Raw genomic sequence first — 24,973 nt, forward strand, 5'->3', positions numbered from 1 at the left:
AGGACGCCAACTCTACAATGCATGCACACACACGGAGACACACACACACAGACACAGACACACACACATACACGGGGCTGGGGACTGGCAGCTGTGCTGTGCTGTCTGCACCGTCCAGCTCTGGGCAGTGGCTGCTTTGTGGGCTGCAGCGTGGATTCAGCACAGAGCCCAAGTGAGGACACAGATGGATGGCCCCTTCTCCTCTCTCTGCCTCTCTCCCTACAGATGGCAATGGCCCTGACTGTCTCACTCTCAGCCACGGAGCTGCTCCTGGCCTCTGCCATCTTCTGCCTGGTGTTCTGGGTGGTAAGGGCCGTGAGGCCTCGGGTCCCCAAAGGCCTGAAGAGTCTGCCGGGGCCCTGGGGCTGGCCCCTGCTGGGGCACATGCTGACCCTGGGCAAGAATCCACACCTGGTACTGACACAGCTGAGCCAGCGCTATGGAGATGTGTTTCAGATCCGCCTTGGCTCCACGCCCGTGGTGGTGCTCAGTGGCCTGAACACGGTCAAGCAGGCGCTGGTGCGGCAGGGTGACGATTTCAAGGGCCGGCCGAACCTCTACACCTCCTCCTTAATCACCAACGGCCAGAGCATGTCCTTCAGCCCAGACACGGGGCCCGTGTGGGCTGCCCGCAGGCGCCTGGCCCAGGACTCCCTGAAGAGTTTCTCCCTGGCCTCTGACCCTGCGTCCTCCAGCTCCTGCTACATGGAGGAGCATGTGAGCCATGAGGCCGATCACCTCATCCGCAAGTTCCAGGAGCTGATGGCGAAGACAGGGCGCTTTGACCCCTATGATCACCTGGTATCATCTGTGGCCAACGTCATTGGGGCCATGCTCTTTGGCCGGCGCTTCCCCAAGGAGAGCGAGGAGATGCTGGACCTCGTGAGGAACAGCAGTAATTTTGTGGAGTCAGCCTCGTCTGGCAACCCTGTGGATTTCTTCCCCTTTCTGCGTTACCTGCCCAATCCCGCCCTGCAGAAGTACAAGCACTTCAACAACAAGATCCTGGAGTTCCTGCAGAGAACGGTCCAGGAGCACTACCAGGACTTTGACAAGGTGAGCCCAGTGGCAGGTGCTCTGGGACCATGGCCGGCTGATGCAGCCACATGGCCTAGGACCAACCACGCCTCCAAGCTGAGCCTAGGCATCTGCATCCCTCCTCCTTCCCTATCAGGGTCCAAGCAGAGGGTGGGGGTGCCCTCACTGGGGTGGGGGGAGGTTTTTGTCCTTCAGGAACCTGAACCCTGATACTGGCTGATCCCCAGCACTCCTGTTGCCTGCTTCCCTCTTCACACCACGCCTCTTCCTGCTTTGTAACTGGATCAGCCTCCCTGCTGTGAGCCCCAACCCCCTGCCAGGAGCACAGGGCAGGAGTGGGAGGGCCAAAGACCTGCTGTGGGTGCCCTAAGCCTGTGACCCTCCAGGACAGCATCCAGGACATCACGGGTGCCCTGTTCAAGCACTGCGAAAAGAGCGCCAAGGAGAATGGTGGTCTCATTCCACGGGAGAAGATCACGAACTTGGTCAACGACATCTTCGGAGCTGGTACGAGCCAGAGACCTATCCCTTTAGCCACAGGTGCCTGCTGGGCACCTCTGCCCAGACTGTGCCACCAACTCCCCATGCAAAAGGCTTCCCTGGCTCCCTCTCCTCCTCCTCGGTGCCTCAATTTCCCCATCTGAACAATATAGGATGCTCTTGGGGTCGGTGCCATGGCATAATAGGTTAAGCCTCCACCTGCAATAAGAGCATCCCTAAAGGTGTCAGTTCAAGTCCCTGCTGCTCCATTTCTGGTCCAGTTCCCTGTTAATGTACTTGGGAAAGCAGCAGAGGATGGCTCAAGTGCTTGGGTCCCAGAACACTCAGGGGAGACCCAGAGGAATGTCTGGGCTCCCAGCTTCATCTCGGCACAACCCTAGCTGTTGCGACCATTTGGGGAGCTGATGCTGATGTCAATGTCCCAAGCCAATGCCCAGGAGACATGGCCCTGCCCTCGGGAATCCCATGAGCTGGGGTCTCAGGAAGATGCAGCTGGCAGGTGCTTGGAAGATGCGAGTCTCCTTGCTCCTGCCTTCCTCTCTCCCTCCCTGCACCCTACACTGCACAGGGTTCGACACCATCACCACAGCCCTCTCGTGGAGCATCATGCACCTGGTGACAAAGCCCCAGATTCAGAAGAAGATCCAGAAGGAGCTGGGTAGGTGGTGCCCCCAGCCCCTGCAGTCAGGCCTTGGTCATCCACACACCTGCAATGCACCTGCTCTGTGACAGTCCAGCCCATAGAGCAAGGCCCACCTTTGTCCCCAAAGATGGTGGGGTCGAGTGGGACTTGGGGTGTGGGGCTTCAGGTGCAACCTAGCATGGGGCTTCAGCAGGTGCAACCTAGCATGGCAAGGGTGCCAAGGAGCATCGCCACAGCAGCTCCAAGCTCTGCCTGCTTCTCTGCAGACACTGTGATTGGCAGGGCCCGGAAGCCCCAGCTCTCTGACCGTCCCAAGCTGCCCTACCTGGAGGCCTTTATCCTGGAGCTCTTTCGCCACTCCTCCTTCGTCCCCTTCACCATCCCGCACAGGTGAGGCTGCCTGCTCTGCCCTCCCAGCCTTGCCTGGTCTCCTCTGCCTCCTCCCAGCCACACTCCCGACCTCACCTCTCCCACCCATTCCTTTCCTGCGTGCACCCCTCTGTCCCTGCAAGCACCAGCAGCCTCTGCCTCAGACCCCAGCCCAGGGGATTGCGGAGGGCAGGGCCGGGTCTCCTGGGCATATACTTTCGTCTAGAGTGACCAGGCCTTCTCCCTGGCTCCCACCGTCCAGCCCTCATGGGGGCCAGTGGGCTATCCCAACACACACCTGCCCTCTCTCGCTGGGGAGAGCATCTGGGCCCCAACTGGCTGGCACAAACCTCATTCTCTGCCCTCACCCTGGTCTACAGCCTCTGGTGCCTGACATTACACATGGTGTCCAGGGAGTGAGTGGACACTCACTCTGGCAAGAAGCAAGAGGCTTTTATGGTGCAGCAGGCTAAGCTGCTGATTTCCCTGTCAGCATCAGACTGCCCGGTTCAAGTCTTAGCTGTACCACTTCTGGTCCAGCTCCCACTGATGCACCTTAATTGCCCAAGTACTGGAGCACCTGGTTCCCATGTCATCACCCACCCACTGGGTCATTCCCCAAATGCCTACAGCAGCCAGGGCTGGGCCAAGGCTGAGGTTAGGAGCCTGGAACTCCAACCAGGTCTCTCCTGTGGGTGGCAGGGGCCCGTGCACTTGGGCCAACCTCTGCATCCTTCCTGGGAGGGTGTTAGCAGGGAGGTGGAGGGAAGGAGAATTGCAGAGATTTAAGTGGCTGGCCACCAGCTCAGGCATGGGGAGGAGATTTTGTCCCTTCCTTGCCCCTCATCTTGCCTCCCATGGTGCGGGTGCATGACTTCAAGGGAGGAAGTTGGAGCACAGAGGGCACAGGAGGGAGAGTGGTTCCAGCTTTCAGCCCTGAGTGCTCCTGACGGCACCCTTCTTCCCTGCTCAGCACCACCCGGGACACCACCCTGAATGGCTTCCACATTCCCAAGGGCAGCTGTGTCTTCATCAACCAGTGGCAAATCAACCAAGACCCGTGAGTGCCTGTCCCTCGGGATGATGGGTGGAGACCTGATGGGCTGAGTCACCCAGAGCCTGCTTGTCCCCACTCCAACCATGGCACAGATATAGGGCAGAGCAGAGGGCATAAGGCAGGGCAAATGCCATGGCACAGGGCATAACAGGGCATAGAGCACAGGACATTGGGCAGAAGGCACACAGCAGGGCACAAGGCATGTATGCAGAGCACAGAAAGCAGGGAAGGGACATGGCAGAACATATGGCACAAAGAAGGGCATATGGCACAGGGTTGGGCACAAGGTGGGGCACAGGTGAGAGCAGAAGGCAGAACAGTGGGCACAGCGCAGGGCTCACGGCAGGGCAACCTCTTCCAAATGACCAGCTTCAAGTCCATGTTTCTCAGACTTCGCTGCCATGAGTGGCAGCCGGGGAGCTGGTGTTGAGCTCAGCAGTGAAGGTGTTCACAGCCCCTGTTGGAGTACCCCAGCCCACCCTCTCCCGCCCCCATTCCAGCATGGATTGTGCAGGGCCCTTGCTTCCAGGCCCACCCTCGCAGCCTGCCTCCTCTCCTCCTTCTGGCAGGAAGGTATGGGGAGATCCATCGGAGTTCCGGCCCGAGCGATTCCTCACTGCCAATGGCATGGCCATCAACAAGCCCCTGAGTGAGAAGGTCACGCTGTTTGGCATGGGCAAGCGCAGGTGCATCGGAGAGACCCTGGGCCGCTGGGAGGTCTTCCTCTTCCTGGCCATGCTGCTGCAGCGGCTGGAGTTCAGTGTGCCGCCCGGCCTGCCCGTGGACCTGACCCCCATCTACGGGCTGACCATGAAGCACCCCCACTGCAAGCACGTGCAGGTGACCCTGCGCTTCTCCACCCAGTGAAGAAGCCAGCAGAGGACCGGGGCAGGACAGTCACCTTGGGGAGGGAGGAGTGTCCCGACCCTTCCTTCCTTGCTTTTCTTGACTGCGTTGGATTTTCACACTGGTCATTACCCCCTCAATGCATGCAGCCCACTATCTTGGAGGAAATCCACACCCCTGTGATCTGCCTGCACCATGCTTGCAGTTATGTCACCTCCCCTCACATGCCCACAGTCACCAGCTCCCCGACCCTGCTGCCCCAGCCTCCCAGCCTCCCTACTTTAAGCAGCTGCTCATTTACTTTGCGCTGTGGGTTTGACATCCTGGCACGTCCTATAAATGAAACTGTCCACTACGTGGTGTGTCGTGACTTTCTGCTGGCTGCTCATGCTCCAGTGTGCCTGTGATGGGTTCTGATCTCTTGAGTCCTGAGACCAGCGCCTGGACTCTCTACTTCCCAGGCTCCTCTTTCCCCGTTCACTGCTTTCATCACTGGCCCCAGTGTGGAACACCTGAAGAGAAAGGGGAGGAAGGGGCCATTCCCGGTGCATGAATGGAGATTCTTCATGCCCCATGTTTGAGCTCTAGCACCTGAGAGGAGGCACCACAGCTTAAGCCATCACATGGCAGCATCCTTTAGGGTGCCAGTTCAAGTCCTGGCTGCTCCACTTCCCATCCAGCTCCCTGCTTGGGACCTGGGAAGGCAGTGGAGGATGTACCAAGCCTTGAGACCCTGCACCCAAGTGGGAGACCTGGAGGAAGCTTCGATCTCCCGGCTTTGGACGAGCTAGCTGCAGCGCTTGCAGCCATTGAGGGAGTGGATCAAGTAGATGAAAGTGCTCTCTGTGTCTCTTTCTCTCTGTAACACTGCCTTTCAGTGAAAAATAAGTAAATTTTTTAAAAAGTCAACAGAAAGTTTTACCGAGGTTGAGAGTGGAGAAGAAAGGATTTGTTTGCAGCTTCTGTCTGGAGACTAGAGTCTAGAAAATGATACAGGCTCTGTGCCACAATGTGATAAGTGGTTGCCTGCAGTACCTACATCCTACACATGGACACCAGTTTGAATCCTGGTTGTTCCAAGTATGATCCAGCTCCCTGCTAAAGCACCTGGGGAAAGCAGCAGAGCATGCCCAAAGTCCTTGGGGCTCTGCACTAAAGTGTGGAAGACCTGAAAGAAGCTCCTGACTGTGAGCTTCAGCCTGGCGCTGGTGGGTATTTAAGTAGTGACCCAGGGCCTGGGTGGTCTTTCTCTTCCCTTCCTTCTCTCCCACTTTCATTGTACCTTTGCTTTCTAAATAAATAAAGAAATCTTTAAAGACAAAATTCAGTGGTAAGGGCCCAGGTAAGGTGCCGGAGTCCAGCTCCAGCTGAGTCCAGAGCTTGGAAAGTTGTGTGGAGTTGGCAACAAAGACACTGACACTGTTACTTGGTGCCCTCTCGCAACCGCTCAAGAAGCTTTCCTTTTTTATTTACTCAGACACCTCACAAGCTTCTATACAAGCACTAATTGTTCTATTTTTACTTCAAGAGTAATGGAATATGTACAGACGTTTGGTCACTCTGTCTGCACTTCAGGGCTAATCAGGTGTCCCTAAAGATAATTCTGCAAAATACTGCATTCATATTCTTCATAGCAAGCCATTATTCATTCTTCAGTAATAGCCATGGAGTGACGGCCAAGACTCCAAGGCCAAGGCACATGCGATTACCTGCTAATCAGTAGTACATTCCTACCACGTTTCTTTGTCACCATTTACTGATTATTTAATGGGAAAACAGGTTACAATGGAAAAAAACGTAAAAATCCAAGACAAAAGTTTCAAATGTTAAATCACCCTACAACTATCGGCTCTACAACCCCATAAACAATGAAACAATAATCAGAAGCATATTTCTTTAATAAGAGCATCCTTAATTCCTCTAGTTAAAAATTATAAAAGCAGCTAAAACAGTTACATTTTCTATGCTCCAAAGAAATTGCAAAGACAGGCTAGCCTTTGAGATGACAATAACTATATTTATTGCCAAAGCAGTTTCAGCTCTCACTCTCATCACTTGCATTAATATTTAGGATACTTTCAAGCCATTTCCCAGAAGAAGTGCTACATGTCAGGGCCAAATTCTGAGGCAATGGTTAAGTACCCACTAAGATGTCCAGAAATGGCACGGGCTTAATGGTGCTCCTGTGTGTAAACTGTCAAAGACCCACTCCCCAAGACTTTATTAGTGACATTAACTCTCAAGCTCACATCAGTTGCAAAAGCCATCTCACAGGGGCAAACAACAATGCCTCAATAGATTACAGAATTCTTAGTGGGGTGCTTGAGTGTCCATGCAAACAGGGGGTGAAACAGCATCAAGGTGGTCAGAGAGAAATCCGCTGTGTCCTGTCAAACAGCTGGAAGCTCCCCTGGGCCCTGCCAAGCAGGGGAGCTGTTCTCTTCATACCTTCGTGCCATCCACACCCACTGCACAGACCCCAGCGGTAAGGAATGAACCCTGAGTGACTCCCAACCACAGGGCTACTGTACTTACATGTAAGTGAGAGGACTAACTTGTGGCTTGGAGGAGAGAGACCGGAAGATCTGTATGGGTCACTCTGATACAGCAGCCTATATGGGAGTCCTGAGTTGGGCTTGTTAGCATGGAACATAGGTGACCACCACACGCCAGTTGACACAAAAGCCATGGCTGCAGTCCTATTTGGCAGGGCTAGCCCCCAGCACCTGACTGAATGTCGAAACAGGGGACAGGTCACATTAGTCAGGGCCATGACACTGACCAGCATATGAGAGAATCAGGTCCAGGGGTAGATTCTGTGGGGGTTATGTGGGCCCAACCCTGTGGAATTACAAGTCCCTCTGGTTAGCTCAAATGTTGAGGTAAGTCTCATCGCCACAGTCTAGCGCCTGAAGTTCTTGCCTTAACATGCCGGGATCCCATATGGGCACAGCTTCTAATCCCGGCAGCTGTGCTTCCCTTCAGCTCCCTGCTTTTGGCCTGGGAAAGCAGTCGAGGACGGCCCAAAGCTTTGGGACCCTGCACCTGTGTGGGAGACCTCAAAGAGCTCCTGGCTCATGGGTCCTGGCTTCAGACTTGCGCAACTCCAGCTGTTGTGGTCGCTTGGGGAGTGAATCATTGAACAGAAGATCTTCCTCTCTGTCTCTCCTCCTCTCTGTATATCTGACTTTGCAATGAAAATAAAATAAATCTTAAAAGAGGAAAAAGTTAAGTTGGTGATGGGTTAGTTAGGTGTGACCATGGAACTTGCCAACACTGATTGGTACAGGGACTGAGAATAGATTGGGCAGGTTCAGGCTGCAGCACCTGAATGTGCATCCTAAAACAGGGAGTGGGGTTGGCCGGGCCACAACATTCACCAGCTCATACTAGGCTAAGATGGAGAGACAGGCTATGCCAGGCAAGGGCCTAGCACTCTCTGGCATGCATGAGATCTGGATCTGGGAGTGGGCCAAGTGGGGGAACCATAGCTAGTGGATTCCCTAGTGGATCATAGCTTTCGCTGGTGAGCACATGGTCTAGGCCTGGTGGTCAGGCAAACTGGGCAAGGTAGCTCCAACTCTTGGCAAATGCGTGAGTTGGTTTCAGTGGGGGACTGATTGGACAGGGTTGAACAAACCTTAGCTTGCTGGCAAGTGCACAAATCAGGATGGAGTAAAGGTCATGTCAGGCTAGACTGTCGCACCTACTGGTTTGGATGAGCCAGGGATGGGAGCAAACTGAGCATGAGCAGGGTCAGGTTCCAGCAGCCGCCAATGAGAGCTGGGACTTGGGGCAGGCCGGGGAGGCCAGCCTACAGCCTCCAAAAGCAAAAGCCAAGACAGATGAGGGACTATGCCAAGCTGGGTCACTGGCATGAGCAAGATCCATGGATGGAAACAGGTTTAATTGGGGAGCTAAGGGGATGCCCTGGCTGGATCGTGGTACCCACTGGTGAGTGTAAAGGCCAGATTGGGGACTGCTACCTGGTCTGGACATGGACGAAGTCTCCCTTGAACAAGTATGGACTGGGTCTGGGGTGCACCAGACTGGGGTAGACTCCAGCATGCACTGGTGCTCATAAGAACCAGGGTAGGTGGGGCCCAGCGACGTGGCCTAGCGGCTTAAGTCCTCGCCTTGAATGCACCAGGATCCCATATGGGCGCTGGTTCTAATTCTGGCAGCTCCACTTCCCATCCAGCTCCCTGCTTGTGGCCTGAGAAAGCAGTCAAGGACGACCCAAAGCTTTGGGACCTTGCACCCGTGCGGGATACCCGAAAGAAGTTCCTGGATCCTGACTTCGGATCGGCATAGCACCGGCCGTTGCGCTCACTTGGGGAGTGAATCATTGGACGGAAGATCTTCCTCTCTGTCTCTCCTCCTCTCTGTATATCTGACTTTCCAATAAATAAAATAAATCTTTAAAAAGAAAAAAAAAAAGAACCAGGGTAGGTGTAGGACAGGCTGGGCTAGGTCTCTGCTCCTGTTGAGCCAGTGTGAGCTGTGTCTGTGTGTGGACCAGGCTTGACTGGGCTTTAATACCTAGCAGAAGAAAATGAAATGAGTAAGGCAAGTCAGAAAAGGCCACTGTTCTTGCTAGGACAGGAGGTGGACTAGGTGCAGTTGACCCATGAACCTACTAATGGGTGCAAGATCTGGAACGGCTGTGCTGGGCTAGGCTGTAGCCCCAACCAGTGTGACCCGGAATTGTGGGTCGCCACAGCACCCAAACAGCACATGTGAGACCAGAAGGGGGAATCCAGTAGGGGGTCTGTGTGGGGCCCCTTGCCGGATCACCACTCCCGCTGGTGAGTGTGAGGGCTGGGATTGGGGTCAGACCAGGCTGGGCAGGGCTACAATATCTGTTGGACTCATGTAAGCTGGATCAGGGGAAAGCCAGGCTGGGCTGACTATTCCTACTGGTGCATGTGTAAGAGAGATTGGGTGTGGGTTGGTTGGACTTTGCTGCAATCAGCTAGCAGATGCTAGCACTGGGGGCACATTCTGCCAAGTTTAAACTGCACAACCACCTGGAGAGTGCAAGATCTGGGAGTGAGAGAAGGCCCAATAAGAAAACAGTGGGCACCTCCCTCTTGGGTTGCCACTCCCACTGGTGAGCATGAGAACCAGAACTGGGGCAGGGGTGGCTAGACAGAGAGTGGCACCTGTCGGCAGGTGTGTGGGCTGGATAGTGGGGCTGGTTGGGTTAAACTAGGCGTCAGTGCCCATTGACATGTATGAAAGCTGAATGGGATGTGGGACAGACTGGAGCAGTCTGTTGTACATACTAGCAAGCATGAGAACCAGGGCAGGGGGCAGGGTCTGGTGGGGGTTATTGCTGGTTGCTCTGACTGTATGCAGCTCCCACATGTGTACATGATACCTGGGTGTGTGGTAGGGCAGGATCAGGCTGGGCTGTAACACCCTTTGTATGAAAGACAGGGATGGAGACAGAACTGATCCAGCAATTGCAACCAACAGCATGTGCGTACACCAATTTGGGTGACAGACTGTGCTGGACCCTATATTTGCAAAGCATACACATGAAATCAGATCTGGGCCTGGCGCAGTAGCCTAACAGCTAAAATCCTCGCCTTGAATGTGCCAGGATCCCATATAGGCACCAGTTCTAATCCCAGTGGCCCTGCTTCCCATCCAGCTCCCCTGCTTGTGGCCTGGGGATGGTCCAAAGACTTGGGAACCTGCGTCCACATGGGAGACCCAGAAGAAGCTCCGGGCTCTTGGCTTTGGATCAGCTCAGCTCCGGTCAAGGCGGTCACTTGGGGAGTGAATCAATGGGCAGAATATCTTCCTATCTGTCTCTCCTCCTCTCTCTATATCTGACTTTGCAATAAGAATAAATATATCTTTTTAAAAAATCAGGTCTGAAAATAAATCTTAAAAAAAACAAAACACAACCAGTTCTTGGATCACCTCAGATGAAGTTTCTTTGGGGATTGCCCCAATTGAATCCTGGACTCAGAACCCCAACAATGGAGAGAATTGCAGGTTCCATGGTCTGACCGTGGAGTGCATGTGTCAGAGCTGAACTTCCTCAGGGGCTTAACAGAGCAGTGGACAGCATGTCCAGGTACACAAGGAGGATATGGCAGTACACTGGAGCCTGCAGAGGACACCTGGTGACATAATAGAGGACAGAGGGCAGAATTAATTCTTCAACTATCCTGGCCAAGTGTTGGCAGTGAAGATCTGGGCCGAGACCCCAGTGGAGTCTGGAGAGATTTCGTCGTACTTGGAGTGGCGAGATCATCAGTAATTCAGAACTATTAAAGTATAAAAAACTTCTTGAACAGGACCCTTGGGACATGCCCCACACTGGGGATCCTAGGGTTGTGTCGGGGGGCTGTCCTTCATCACAGGGTACAGAGGCGTTTGGGAGGCTGGGCGTGGCTTCTCTCCTTATCTCCTCCCTTCCTTCAGATAGAGGAAGGAAAAAAAGGAGAGTGTGGAAATAATGGTCTCACCCACCTTCCTGTAGCCCCTGACACTTATCACCCTAAACAACTATGTAAAAATCATCAAATATTAAAATAGTGAATAAAACATTTTAAAAACAAGCAACAAAAAAACCCAAAATTCACTATTGGCCATCATTCTAACAGGTGATGTCACTGGTGTAAGATGTTAAGGATTGAGGGAGCATGTGCAAAGAAACCATCTGCTTCCCACTGATTTTTTTTTTCCTCTCTTCTTTAAAAATCTTATTTATTCATTAAACATTTATTCAATCTTACCGGAAAGATGGATTTAAATGGAGAAGGACAAAGGAGAGAAATATTTCCATCAGCTGTTCCACTCCCCAAATGGCAGCAATAACAGCAGATGAGCCAATCCGAAGACAGGAGCAAATTCTGGGTCCCCAGTGTGGGTGCAGAGTCCCAAGGTTTTGGGCCATCCTCCAGCACTACGTTCCCCAAGCCAGTCAGGGAGCTGGATGGGAAGTGGAACAGCTGGAACATGAATGAGTGGCATATGGTATGATGGCACTTACGAGGCGAGGATTTAGCCACTGAGCTAACACACTGGGGCTTATTTGTTTATTTGAACGTCAGGTGGCAGAGAGAGATGCCTTGCAGCAAATGGTTCACTGCCTAAATGGACACATTAGCCATATCTGCTCCAAAACCAGGTGCTAGGAACTCCACCCAGGTCTCCCACATGGGCATAGAGGCCCAGGCACTTAAGCCATCCTTCACTGCTTTCCCAAAGGTGTGTGTGCAGGGGAGCCAATAGGAAGCAGAGCAGCTGGAACCTGAACTGGCACTCGTATAGGAGACGTTGAGCAGCTTAAGCTGCTGCCCTCCAACAACAGCCATTCCTTCACTGTTCCTATAACCTAAAATTAAAACCCTAACCCCAAAAGCCCATTAGTAATGCAAATCAAAAGGCAGTAAAACAGCACAGCATTAGCCGAGCACTTGGTAAGGGGAGCACTCCTGAGGAGCTCCCCTGAGCCTCCACCTGGTCCCTCATGGAGGCCTCCTGTGGACCTTGGGTGTAGCTCTGTGTGCTTGGTTAAAGAGGTAATGGCTGTCTGCTCTTGGCAAGCCATGGTGACACCTGTCAGCTCGCCAGGCCAGCCTTCACCTGGGCCATGGGGACTGACAGGGCCGGTTCCCAGCAGGTGCAGGACAGTCAAAGGCAACCCTGGCATGCATGGCACAGCCCAGGTCCCACGGCCCTCAGCTGGGGCTGCTCACCTGAGCTCTGTGCATACAGATGATTGCACCTGGTTTGGCAGGAGGTGTAAGGAGAAGGCTGTATAAAGTGCTAGGTTCCCATGTGTGCAGGCGTACACGTGCAAACACACACACACACACCAGGAATGCCAGTCTCTGGCTGGTGCATCCACCAGGATAGGGGGAAGCAGCATTCCCAGGACACTGTCCGTGGGGTCCTTCCAGGGCCTGGGCTCAGCCCACTTCCTTCCACTGCTCGCTTCCCCACACACCCAGGAGTTAGGGAGGGCTGGGGGTGCTGGCGTGCCAAGGAACAATGGGCCCCCCACCCCTTCCGGCTCCTTGCGTGAGAAGGAACTGCTGCAGGAAGCTCAACTCCCAGAGGGACGGGCCACCGCCCCCTGCTGCCTGCCCTAGGGAGGCCCAAGACACCCCCTGTTTGCTTCCTATCCCCACCAGTAGCACAGGCCCCCTCACTCCCACTTTTGAGGAGCTCGTCCCATCTGGGCATGCTGACACACATCTGTGCACTCTCTCTTGCACGTGCACAGGCACGCTGGCTCCAGGCTCCAGGTGGCTCCTGTGCCTCCACCATCAGACCTGGGGCCCTCTGAGGCAGGGCCACGGGCTGTCAGGCTCACACCCCACACAAGAGCCCAGTGGTCCTCACCTCACAGGCAGGTGGCCAAAAGCATAGGGCTGGACCCTGAGGTGGGCTTGCATCGTGTTCCTCATCTTCCTGCCACACCCTTTCTGTTCTTGGCCTGCTCCTCAGACCTCAGGTGGGACCTCAGCCAAGGAATGGGAGAAGCAGACACACCCAGACAGCCACCCTGCCTGACAACTAGCCCCTACCATCACTCAGAGGAGAAGGACTGAGGGCACAGGACAGGGTCAGGGTGGTGCACCTGCAGACACATGCCCCCACCTGCAAGCACGCACATATTGGCTGCTGTGCTGATCCACCTGAGCACACACCTGGCCAACTCACACAAACCGAGTGCAAGCAGGCCCATGCTTGCCCATGTGTGTGCACTTGCCCTCACGCCTCCCACAGGCAAACCACGGCTGCCCCTGCCCTTTGCTCAGCCCCGTTGCACCCAGACCTTGCACCTGCATCCTGTGCAGGTGCTCCAGGCTGTGAGATCCCATGCCCTCTGTGGGGTGGGTGATGGCAAGACTGCTGGCCAGCCTTTTCATCTGTGATGCTTGTCATGGAAAATTCACCTCTCAATCCATGGAGCATCAAAGCCACAAGGAAGAAGATGAAGTTGAGCCCACATGGATCAACCAGCTCTGTGTTTTTAGGAGCCGCAAGCAGATCCACAGGCAAGCACAGCCATGCTGGCATTTCCACCTGCCTCAGCCTTTTAGGGTTAAGTTTCAGTTTTAGCTTACAGAAAAAATTGCAAGAACGGCTTTGTTAGAGGGCAGCAGCTTAAGCTGCTCAGTCTCTCCTATCCGAGTGGCAGTTCAAGTCCTGACTACTCCATTTCCCATCTAGCTCCCAACCTGTGGCCTGGAAAAGCAGTGAATAATGGCCCTAGGCTTTGGACCCTGCATCCTCATAGGAGACCTGGAAGCAACTCCTGGCTCCTGGCATTGGATCAGCTGACTTTTGACTTTTGCAACACAGCTTGGGAGAGAAACTACTGATGGAGTCTTGAACCCTGTGTCCTCTTCTCTCTGTAAATTTGCCGTTTTAGTAAGAATCAATCAACCAAACAAACAGTAAACCTTTAAAAAGAAGAGAGTAAAAAAAAAAAAGGGAAACAGCTGTCTTCCTTGTAATTGTCCCCCCAACCCTTAGCATCTTATACCAGTGACACCACCTGTTATAACTGATGGCCAACAGAGAATTTAAAAATATATATATGTATTAATTTAGAAGGCAAAGGTACAATGAAAGTGGGAGAGAAGGAAGGGAAGGATTGCCCAGGCCCTGGGTCACTACTTAAATACCCACCAGCGCCAGGCTGAAGCTCACAGTCAGGAGCTTCTTTCAGGTCTTCCACACTTTAGTGCAGAGCCCCAAGGACTTTGGGCATGCTCTGCTGCTTTCCCCAGGTGCTTTAGCAGGGAGCTGGATCATACTTGGAACAACCAGGACTCAAACTGGTGTCCATGTGTAGGATGTGGGTACTGCAGGCAACCACTTATCATATTGTGGCACAGCGCCTGTATCTATTTCTAGACTCTAGTCTCCAGAGAGAAGCTGCAAATTAATCCTTTCTTCTCCACTCTCAACCTCGGTAAAACTTTTGTTTACTTTTTAAAATATTTACTCGGGGCCCGGTGGCGTGGCCTAGTGGCTTAAGTCCTCGCCTTGAACACGCCAGGATCCAGTATGGGCGCTTATTCTAATCCCGGCAGCTCCACTTCCCAACCAGCTCCCTGCTTGTGGCCTGGGAAAGCAATGGAGGACGGCCCAAGACTTTGGGACACTGTACCTGTGTGGGAGACCCGGAAGAGGTTCCTGGATCCTGGCTTCGGATCGGCATAGCATCGGCCGTTGGGCTCACTTGGGAAGTAAATCATCGGACGGAAGATCTTCCTCTCTGTCTCTCCTCCTCTCTGTATATCTGACGTTCCAATAAATAAATAAATCTTTTAAAATAAAACAAAATAAAATATTTACTTGGGCCTGGCGATGAGGCTTAGTGATAAAGTTCTTGTCTTGAATGCGCCCCGGGATCCCATATGGACGCTGGTTCTAATTCTGGCAGCTCCACTTCCCATCCAGCTCCCTGCCTGTGGCCTGGGAAAGCAGTAGAGGATGGCCCAAAGCCTTAGGACCCTGCACCCGCGTTGGGTCCTAAAGGAGTTCCTGCCTCTCGGCGTCGGATCGGCGCAGCACCGGCCGTTGTGGTGATTTGGGAAGTGAATCATCGGACAGAAGATCTTCCTCTCTGTCTCTCCTCCTCTCTGTATATCTGACTTTGTAATAAAAATAAATAAATAATTCTTTTAAATTTTTTTACTTATTTTTCATTGAAAGGCAGTGTTACAGAGAAAAAGAGACACAGAGAGCACTTTCATCTACTTGATTCACTCGCTCAATGGCTGCAAGCGCTGCAGCTAGCTCGTCCAAAGCCAAGAGCTTGAATCTTCTTCCAGGTCTCTCACTCAGGTGCCGGGTTGGTCACAATGAGAGACAGACACACAGAGAGAACTCCCAACTGCTGCTTCACAACCCAGTCGACAGCAAGAGCCATTGGCAGGTCCCACTCGGGTCTCCTCCGTGTGCCCTTCGCACATTTCCCCAGACACCATGAGGAAGGACTTTGGTGGCACCAGGAGGCACAGATGAGAGTAATGCTGTGCCTGGTATTCTCCAGGCTCTGCTACACACTGCCCCCCGGAGTGAGCTCCCTGCCACTGCAGGTCTGAGTGCTAAAGGGAGGCACAGCTGGGCACAGGGCTTAAGCTGCTAGTCAGGACACCACAACCCCTGTCAGAGGGCCTGGATTGCACTGGGGCACCTGTGCATCCCACATGGGAGTGCTGGTTCCAATCCCCGCTGCTCACTGCCAAGCCAGCTTCCTCTTGATGCACCTGGGAGGCAGCAAATGATGACCTAAATGCTGAGCTCCTGCACTGCAGCTGGGAGAGCTGGCTGGAGCTCCTGACTCCTGGCTTCCACCTGGCCCAGCCCTGGTTGCTGGGGTGTTCAATGCTTCAACTTGAAAAGATTGAGAGGTAGATTGACAGAAACAGAAGTACAGGGGAGAGCGGGAGGGGGGAGAGAGAGAGAGATCTTCCATGTGCTGATTCACTCCCCCAAATGACCACAACACTCAGAGTTGAGCTGATCTGAAGCCAGGAGCCTCTTCGGGTCTTCCACGTGGATGCAGAGGCCCAGGTACTGGGGCCAACTTCCACTCCTTTCCCCCAGGCCAGCAGCCAGGAGCTGGATTGAAGTGGAGTAGCTGGGACTTGAACCAGTGTCCATGTGGTATGCTGGCACTACAGGCAGCAGCTGTTACCCACTACTCCACGGCACCAGTCCCAGGCACCTAAATTGCAGCAGGTGGGGGCCAGGGAGCTGAGGGCTGCCTCTCAGGAGCTCTGTGGGGACACACAGCAGGAGAGGGGAGGTGACTCAGAGCTCAGCTGGGACACAGGGTGGCTGTTTGGGGTGAGGGCACAGCAGGACACAAGTCCCAGTTCTCCACACATTCCCCACCCCACGCAAGGTCCTCCTGCCACTGCCCCAGCCCACACGGGGATGCCTCATCCTGCCTACCTGCCTTTAACCCCCTGGCTGGCTCCTCCATAGCCTTTCCTGACCCTGTGTGGGCTTAGCTTTGGGTGCAGCCTCTGCTGGTCCCCTGGCCTGTGGCCCTTGGCAGTGCTGGCCCCAAGCTTTGGGCAGGATGGCTCTGCTGACCCCAGAGCCCTCTGTGTACCCTGCTGCCCCCTGCTGCCCCTCTGCTCCTGGTATTGATCCCCAGGGAAGCCTGGCCAAGGGCTTCTCACGCAAACCTGGGACCTTTGACCCAGCATTGTGTTGAGCTCCAGGCCAAGGTTCTCCACTTGCTGCCCAGCTCCTTCCTCCTCTGGCCAGTGCCTGCTGACGATGGCCTCCTATAACCCCATGAGCCTGACTTGTGTCCATGGGCCTCAGGAGGATGCAGGTATGGGGTTTGGTACTGGTCTAGTGGCTGATGTTGCCCACCCTTGGCCTTCTTATGCAATCAGCTGAGCTGGAATAACCCCATTTGCCAGCAGGAGACCACAGAGCTGCAGGTGTTGCTTGAGGTTGCCTTTCTCACATCGCTTAGTCCAGCTGGCAGGTGTGACAGAAACTGGCTTTCTTAGTGAATCAACTATCTTGGCAAGAAGGCCCCTTGGATAATGCCACCAGGGCAGTGTACCTTCCATCATGAGATGAAGCGGCTTGAGACCCTAGTCCGGCGCCTCAGTATGTGACCATCTTCTAGCCTGGGGACAAGGGCACAGTCAGGGGAGCCTCGGAGAGGGGATGAGGGACACAGCTGGGGTTCATTGCCTTTCCTTACTGCCACGGCTGCCATGCCAGTTGGCTGTTCTCTCTGCATCCCCAGCACGGCTTGGATTGAAGGGCACACCCCTTTGGTGGGGACCTGGATGACATAGAGGGTTGGGTAATACAGTAGATGATAAGAAGTGGTTCAAGTTCTCCATCTCTGGGTGGCACCTGTGTCTGTGTCTGCCAATCAGTACGTGTCTTGCAGAGTTGGCCTCACAGGTCTGCTTCCTGCAGCTTGGTTTGTCCATGTAGGGCCCAAGGGAAGAATCGGCAGGTGGCATAGACCTCCCAGCCAGCCTAGGTTGGCCTAAGAGCTACCACAGGGAGGATGGCCAGAAGCAGAAATCTATATGGCTGAGGATGAGATTTCAAAGGGCATCCTGGAGGAGGTGGTGCTCCATCTGAGTTTCCATCTATGAACCTGGGAGGCACAGAAGGGATCGGGAACCCTTTTCATGGCGAGAGGTTGGCTAGGTAGAAAGAGGTGCAAGTAACATGGTGATGGAATGAGGCTTTGCATTTGGGCGGGGGGGAATCCTGGTTTTGCTCTGTAGAGGAAGAGGTGGAAGGGCAGGAGCAGATGGGGACACAGGTGTCACACAAGAGACCCCATCCTTGCCCGTGTCCTCTCACAGCCACCTGAGGGGTGACCGTGGCTCACAGGGTGCGTGGAATCCTGTGTTGCCCACCACATGCTCCCTCCACATTCACCTGAACACTAAGTGCCAGGTCTCTCCCAGGCTAGAGGGGAGGCACCCCCTTTCCACCACACCCATCTCAGCAGTAACCTCTAAGTCTCCCCCACATGCAGGGGAGAGGCACCCCCATCTTCACCATTTCTGGTGACTGCTTCTCTCTCCCCCCACCAGGTGTTGTCCCGCCTCTCCTGGGAAGTGTGGGGGTGTTAGGAGTTGGGGGGGGGCATACACCTGCCCACCCTGTTTTGTTGGAATTACAATACTTCTGCTTGGCTTTCTACAGACTTTTTATTTTATTGAAGATTTATTTATTCTTCTTGGATTTACAGAAAGAGAGAAAAATCTTGTATCTGCTGATTCACTCTTCACTTCCCAAATTGGCCAAACAGCAACCAGGAGTCTTTTCTGAGTCTACCACACGGGTGCAGGGTCCCAAGGCTTTGAGCCATCCTTCCCTGCTCTCCTCAAACCACAAGCAGGGAGTTAGATGGGATGTTGACCAGTCAGGACAGGGACCGGCACCCATATGGGATCCCTGTGCTTGCACGTGGAGTACTAGCCTGTTGAGTCACGTACCCACCCGTACCCATCCCTCTGGAGACGCTTGTCCCCATCCCTCCGAGCGCAGGCCTCTTGTTCCTTGTGTTCTCCTGCCTGGCAAACGGTAGGCGCTTGGGGACACATTTTGCGCCACGCGCACAGCCGGAGTCAGAGGAGCGGCGGGGAAGGCTGTTGTCTGGCCTGGGCCAGTGTGCGTGCCCTGCCGATGCCATTCACCAAGGGCAGGTGATGATGAGTGAGTTGGGGACGGGTTGAGCCAGACATGCAAACATGGCTTTTGTCCCCAGACGTGCGATGTCGGCAGGGTTCGGCCTCGCGCAAAGCCGGCGTCAGAGCAGGCAGCCTTGGGTGTGGACCCAGAACGCGGCTGCGACACGAGAGCTCCGCACGCAAACCCGGCCCTTTGGCCGCCTCGCCCCCCTCTCCAAGCGCGCGCCTGCCACGCTCGGGCGCCTCCCCACACCCTTAGGCCCCTGACGGCCAGGCCCTGGCCCTTTAAGAGCCGCGCCCCCTGCCCTCTGTCCCCCTCCTCCACCTTCGCGTGACTGCGCCGGGACCCGTGCCGGACCAGGGACCGGGCGGCGAGGTGGCTGCGCGGGCCTCCAGCCCTTCTCACGCAACTCCCGGGCGCCGCGCCTCCAGCCAGGTGGCGCGGGGAGGGGCCGCGCGACCTCTGGCCCCGGCAAGCCGGGCAGGTGCAGGCTCGCGGGCGGGGGGAAGCTCCCGAACCCCTCGGCTCTTCCAGCCCGGGCTGGAGCCTGGGTGCGAGTGGCTGGGGGGCCCTGCAGGCCTTTCCCTTGGCCCCTGCCTAATTTCTTTTGCTCCCGGGCCCCGGTAAGCGCCCTTCCAAGCGCTAGCGACTCCTGACCTCTAGCCCAGAGCCAAGGGATCAAACTCGTCGGGCAGGCAGGGAGTTCTGGGTCATCGTGCCCTAGGAGAGACTCTGGGACCCTGGGTTAGCCAGTGCAAAGCGTTGCTCTGTCGCCCAAGCCCTGGGGGCCGGGGCCAGCCCAGCGGCGCCTCTGGCCTTCCGGCGGCCGTGACCTCGGGCACAGGGTCGCGGCTCTTCTCACGCGAGCGGGGACTCAGTAACCCCGAGGGAATGGTCGCCAGCAGCTAGCCCCGCCCCGCCTGGCCGGTTGGCTGGCAGTGAGGGGAGAGGCCCTGGCACCATCGTGCCACAGTTTTTGCAAAAGTGATGGCTAAGAAACCCCGTTATCCAGAACCGAGCGCAACCCCACCAACCCACTCCCATCCCAGGCCCCCTCTCTGGCTTCTGCCTCTGGCCTTTGCCATGCTTAAGGGGTGCGCCTTGGAACTGGGGTGGAGGAATGGTGCTAGGTTCCCCTGTAGTCACCCCTGTATGTGCTGGCACCTAGATGAGGCGTTCCCTCCCCCCTCTCTTCCCATCCTGGAGCGCCAGCCAGCTCCCCCGACGCCCCTCCCTCACCGCTCCAGTACCAGGAGGCGTGGCTACCCTCAGGCCTCCTATAAAGGTGGCTGTGCCCTCCTGCTCACCCTGAAGGTGAGCCCTTGCAGCCTTCCGTCCTCCTTCCCGAGGGTCCCTGACTGCAAAGAGGCTCTTCCCAGAGCAGTCCAGCACCTGCCCGGCATCCACAGGTGAGTGCCTGGGTGCACTTGGCTTGCACTTTCCCTCGCCCACCAAAGGAAACTTCTGGTGCCTGCAGGCTTCCCTAGGGGGTCCCTGGCCTTGCCTTGCCACTAAAGGTGGCCAGGACTGTCCAGTCCCTCATATGAACATTGAGACTGGGGAAAGAACAGGACTTGTCCCAAGTCCCACATCAGCACCCCACCTCTGGGGACTTCGCTGAGTATTAGGGTAGACCAGTAGCTCTACTCTCCAGGGTGGTGCCCTGCAAATCTTAAAAGTCCTGGCTGTATTGAGTGGGACACCTCCTTCACTGTTGCCCCCCACCCTCCGGGCACTACCCAGGAACCTGTCATGTCCATTGACTTTTATGATTGCTACTGAAAGCAAGCAGCAGAATACCCCCTCCCCACCATGGCCACCAAGGCCTGGCTATGTCCCTGGCTCACCCAGGGACATCGTAATGGTGCTGGTGGTGGGCTCGTCCAGGTAAACATGCCGACAATAGGAGGTGTGGCTCTAGTGCTGGGAAGAGGAATGGTCCCCAGTCCTGAGGCTCTAACAGAGAAACCCCATTGTGAGACACAGGTTCTGCAGAGTGGAGTGGGATGGTATCTCCAGCTCTGAGCCGGCGGGTCTTGGTCTCTAATAGGTCATATCATCAGAGCCCAAGTAGCGGAGTGAGCTTCAGTCTCACTTGAGCTCCCGCCCTGGGCCTCCTGACCTCCCTACAGCCCAGAGCCCCAGGCGGAGCTGGATCCAGGGGAAGAGTGTGCTCAGTGAATTTACATACCCTTTGGATTCATTCCTGATATCCAGTATTCCAGTCAGGACTTTCTTTGTAGCCCTGGTCTAGTGGGACTGTTCCATTTAGTCTCCACACTCTGGGGAGGCGCACAAGGGGGAGGTGTGACCTCTTCATTCATTAGAAATGGAGCTTCACAGAAATCCTGGCCTGGAATTTTGTGATTGGGAGCGCTATCTACCCGCTGTGCAGCAAGCAGCTTCTAAACTGTGGTTAGGTGAGAGCAGGGTGGCTGAAACAGTGTGGCCTGGACAGTGGCCCCTTCTTGGGTCCGGTGGGGTTCCCTAGATGCTGGGAATGAGCAACAAAGAAGGAGGGATCTGGGGGAACCCCTGCAGGGATCAGAAGAGGGGGTGGGGTGTGTTGGGGGAAGCTGGTGGTACCTAGAATGTGGCAAGAGCCCTTGCCATGTGTGGGCCATACAGAGTGATCAACTTAATGTCAGCCTGTTGTAGATGTATCGAATTTGGCGACCCACCTGCAGTTGCCCTAATAAGGTTGCTGTTCTTATAGGACCCTGAGGGCTGGACATTCCCCCTCCCTCAATCCTTCTGTTAGGGGAAAACACCGAAGCCGCGTGTACTTGCATACTGATATCTTTTAAGATTACAGCCCCCCCAGTACCCCACCAAGTGGATGGGAAGCTAGTGTCAGGCAAATGTAAAGTATGGGCCACTAGATGCTGAGTATGACTCACGGTTCAGTGGCCAGTGAGTCCTGGCTGAGTGACCTTAGGCAAGTTACATGCCCTCTCTGAACCCCACTACACCTCCCTCACGGACCGAATGAAGGGTGACTAGGACGTTCTTGGCATGCCGTGGGGGTAGCATGGCAAATGGCTTCCTCCTCTTTGTCCTGGTGGGCCATTCTGGGTGGGAAAGCCACTCCTCATCCTCTCCCCCCATCTCTCAGCTTCATCCCTTCTTCTGCAGCCTCGGGGAAGACCCCCACGCCCTCACATCATGATTTCTGCGTTGGGATTCCCAATCCCCCTCTCGGCCACCTGGCTGCTCCTGGCCTCTGCCGTCTTCTGCCTGGTGTTCTGGGTGACTGGAACCTCAAAATCTCAGGTTCCCAAAGGCTTGAAGAGTCTGCCGGGGCCCTGGGGCTGGCCCCTGCTGGGGCACGTGCTGACCCTGGGCAAGAATCCACACCTGGTACTGACACAGCTGAGCCGGCACTATGGAGACGTGTTTCAGATCCGCCTTGGCTCCACGCCCGTGGTAGTGCTCAGTGGTCTGAACACGGTCAAGCAGGCGCTGGTGCGGCAGGGTGACGATTTCAAGGGCCGGCCGAACCTCTACAGTTTCTCCTTCGTCAACAATGGCCAGAGCATAACCTTCGGAACAGACTCGGGGCCTCTGTGGGCTGCCCGCCGTCGCCTGGCCCAAAATGCTCTGAGCAGTTTCTCCCTGGCCTCTGACCCTGCGTCCTCCAGCTCCTGCTACTTGGAGGATCACGTGAGCCACGAGGCCGAGCACCTCATCCGCACATTCCAGGAGCTGATGGCGAAGAAGGGGCACTTTGATCCCTACAGGTATGTGGTGGTATCTGTGGCCAATGTCATCTGTGCCATGCTCTTTGGCCGGCGCTATGACCATGACCACCAGGAGCTGGTTAGCCTCATCGACCTGAACAACGAGTTCGGAGAGGTGGCAGCCTCCGGAAATCCAGCTGACTTCATCCCACTCCTCCGTTACCTGCCAAATCCTGCCATGGAGTCCTTCAAGGACCTGAACAAGAGGTTCTTCAGCTTTACCCAGAAGATAGTCAAAGAGCACTACAGAACCTTCGAGAAGGTATGGCGGGAAGGAGGGGGGCCAGTGGGGCTGTGGAAGCCCATGGGACCAGCGACTAGGAGGGGAGGCAATGCATGTGGGGATTCTGGAGCTAGCGGAGAAAATGGGACCCCCCCCCCCACTCCCAAGCCCTGGGAGAGGTGGGTGTGACTGTGGGATGGCACTCACCCACCCAGGGCTACATTCGGGATGTCACAGACAGCTTGATCAAGCACTATCAGGATGACAGGCTGGATGAGAATGCCAACATCCAGGTGTCTGATGACAAGATCACTGAGATCGTCTTGGATCTCTTTGGAGCTGGTATGAGCCACTTCCCCCTCCCAGCACCCTCCCAGCATGCAGCCAAGTGTCTTGAGCCGCTCAAGCCTCACTTTTCCCCTCTCTTCTGCTCCATCCAGGGTTTGACACAGTTACCACAGCCATCTCTTGGAGCCTCATGTACCTGGTGACGAACCCCGACATCCAGAAACGGGTCCAGCAGGAGCTGGGTAGGTGGCAAGGGCTCCCTTCATGGGGCTCAAGGCAGCTTTCCCAGGCAGTTCCCTAACCCACCTGGTTCTGGGTGCTCCGCAGATACTGAGATCGGCAGGGCACGGCCGCCGCGGTTCTCAGACCGCCCTCAGCTGCCCTACCTGGAAGCCTTTATCCTGGAGACCTTCCGGCACGCTTCCTTCCTCCCTTTCACCATCCCCCACAGGTGAGAGGCCCCGGGCTTCACTCTTGTGTCTTAGGGGTCTTCCTGCAGTCTGTCTGCATGCTCCTACATCCTCGCTTGGGGCTGGCAGGTGGGGCAGGGTGTCACCCTGAGTCTCACTGAGCTTCCTCTCTGGGCAGCACCACAAGAGACACCAGTCTTGGTGGCTTTTATATCCCCAAGGGGCACTGCGTCTTCGTGAACCAGTGGCAGGTCAACCATGACCCGTGAGTTGAGAGGGAGGGAGGGAAGGGCAGAGACAGCCCCGGGTGGCGGGAGGCTCCTGTGTGCAGGCTGGAGCTTTGGAGGGGGGAAGGGGGCCTGATCTGCAGGAAGGAAAGTTCGGAGCCTGGGACAGACCGCTCAGTGCAGCCTTTCTGTGGCTCCAGGGAGCTGTGGGGTGACCCATCCACCTTCCGACCCGAGCGATTCCTCACCCCTGGTGGAGGCGCGGTGGACAAGGCGCAAGCAGAGAAGGTGTTGCTGTTCGGCTTGGGCAAGCGCAGGTGTTTGGGAGAAAACATCGGCCGTCTGGAGGTCTTCCTCTTCCTGGCCATGCTGCTGCAGCAGCTGGAGTTCACGGTCACACCTGGTGCCACGGTGGACATGACCCCCATCTATGGGTTGACCATGAAGCATGCCCGTTGTGAGCATTTCCAGGCAAAGCTGCGCTTCTAAAAGGAGTACTCCCTACTGAGGTCTAGTCGGTTTGAACTCTGTCCACCTGACCAGCCTGGGCCCCAGAGTGGGTGTGGGGCAGGATGGGGGTGACCATGCTTCACCCCAAAACTCACAGATGCTAGTGAGATCATGCCTGTCCCCTCTGTGGACTTGTCCCTCTGGGTGCTGACCATGGCAGAGGCCACCCCAGGGGCTGCCGCTGGAGGAAGGAGGCCCTCTGAAGAAGTCTCTGGAAGCCCACAATGGCCTTGTGTGGGTGCTGGCTGGCAGGAGACACAGGGAGATTTAGATCTCCGTCAGGACCTGTGCAGCCTGTTTGATGACAGGAGGAGACTCCTCAAGATACTGCTGCTACTCCCTCCTCCCCAGGGTGGTCTTGCTGCAGAACAAGGCTGAGCAGCGTGCCACCTGTGGGCCTGGGACACCTGTCCCTGTGGGAACACACAGGGCTGCCTCCTGGCCTTGTATCTGAAGGGAGCAGAGTGTGTGGACTTGTCCTGGAGCCGGGAAAGGCTGGCAGCTCTAACACCTTCTCCATATTCCGTGTAAAGATGTCTTTGATGGTCACGTGTGCCGTGACACTCTTGGCTGCTTGCATTTTTTGTATCTCAGCGCTTAAGGCCAATTTACTCAGTGCAAGAGAGATGTCTAACCAGCTGTGCATGTGCAATTTGTGAATAAAGTCATTCTTGACCTGCTGCTGCTGGGGACTTTCTGTGTCTTGAATGAAGCTGTCATTTATGTGCCTGCCCACCTAGAGCTGTCTTGTGTTGGGTTTTCATGTGCGAGGAGGAAGGAAAGTGAAGAGGGCATAGCCATTGTTCTTGGGCAGTCGGCTTGACTCTCTGCCTCCCTCTCTCGCAGGAAACATTCTCTAACCAGACTCAGTGACCAAAACCTTGCCTTCAGGACTGGTGCTGTGGTGTAAAGCTGCCACCTGTGGTGTTGTTATCTCATA

The 24,973-nt window shown here is 55.4% G+C and overlaps 2 protein-coding genes across 2 annotated transcripts; both read left to right on the forward strand.

Moving 5' to 3' along the window:
• Positions 1-225: 225 nt before the first annotated feature.
• LOC121148294 (cytochrome P450 1A2-like) lies at positions 226-4,475 on the forward strand. The gene is made up of 6 exons (XM_040968352.1): positions 226-1,056; positions 1,425-1,545; positions 2,108-2,197; positions 2,449-2,572; positions 3,525-3,611; positions 4,178-4,475. Exons 1-6 carry the CDS (start codon positions 226-228, stop codon positions 4,473-4,475), a joined length of 1,551 nt encoding a protein of 516 aa, XP_040824286.1.
• Positions 4,476-21,800: 17,325 nt separating this feature from the next.
• On the forward strand, positions 21,801-24,012 carry LOC121148292 (cytochrome P450 1A1-like). The gene is made up of 6 exons (XM_040968351.1): positions 21,801-22,637; positions 22,814-22,940; positions 23,039-23,128; positions 23,214-23,337; positions 23,475-23,561; positions 23,724-24,012. Exons 1-6 carry the CDS (start codon positions 21,801-21,803, stop codon positions 24,010-24,012), a joined length of 1,554 nt encoding a protein of 517 aa, XP_040824285.1.
• Positions 24,013-24,973: the final 961 nt, after the last annotated feature.

This window comes from Ochotona curzoniae, unplaced genomic scaffold, assembly GCF_017591425.1.
Source record: "Ochotona curzoniae isolate NIBS_2020 unplaced genomic scaffold, NIBS_Ocur_1.0 scaffold_4701, whole genome shotgun sequence".
In the NCBI taxonomy this organism is placed as follows: domain Eukaryota; kingdom Metazoa; phylum Chordata; class Mammalia; order Lagomorpha; family Ochotonidae; genus Ochotona; species Ochotona curzoniae.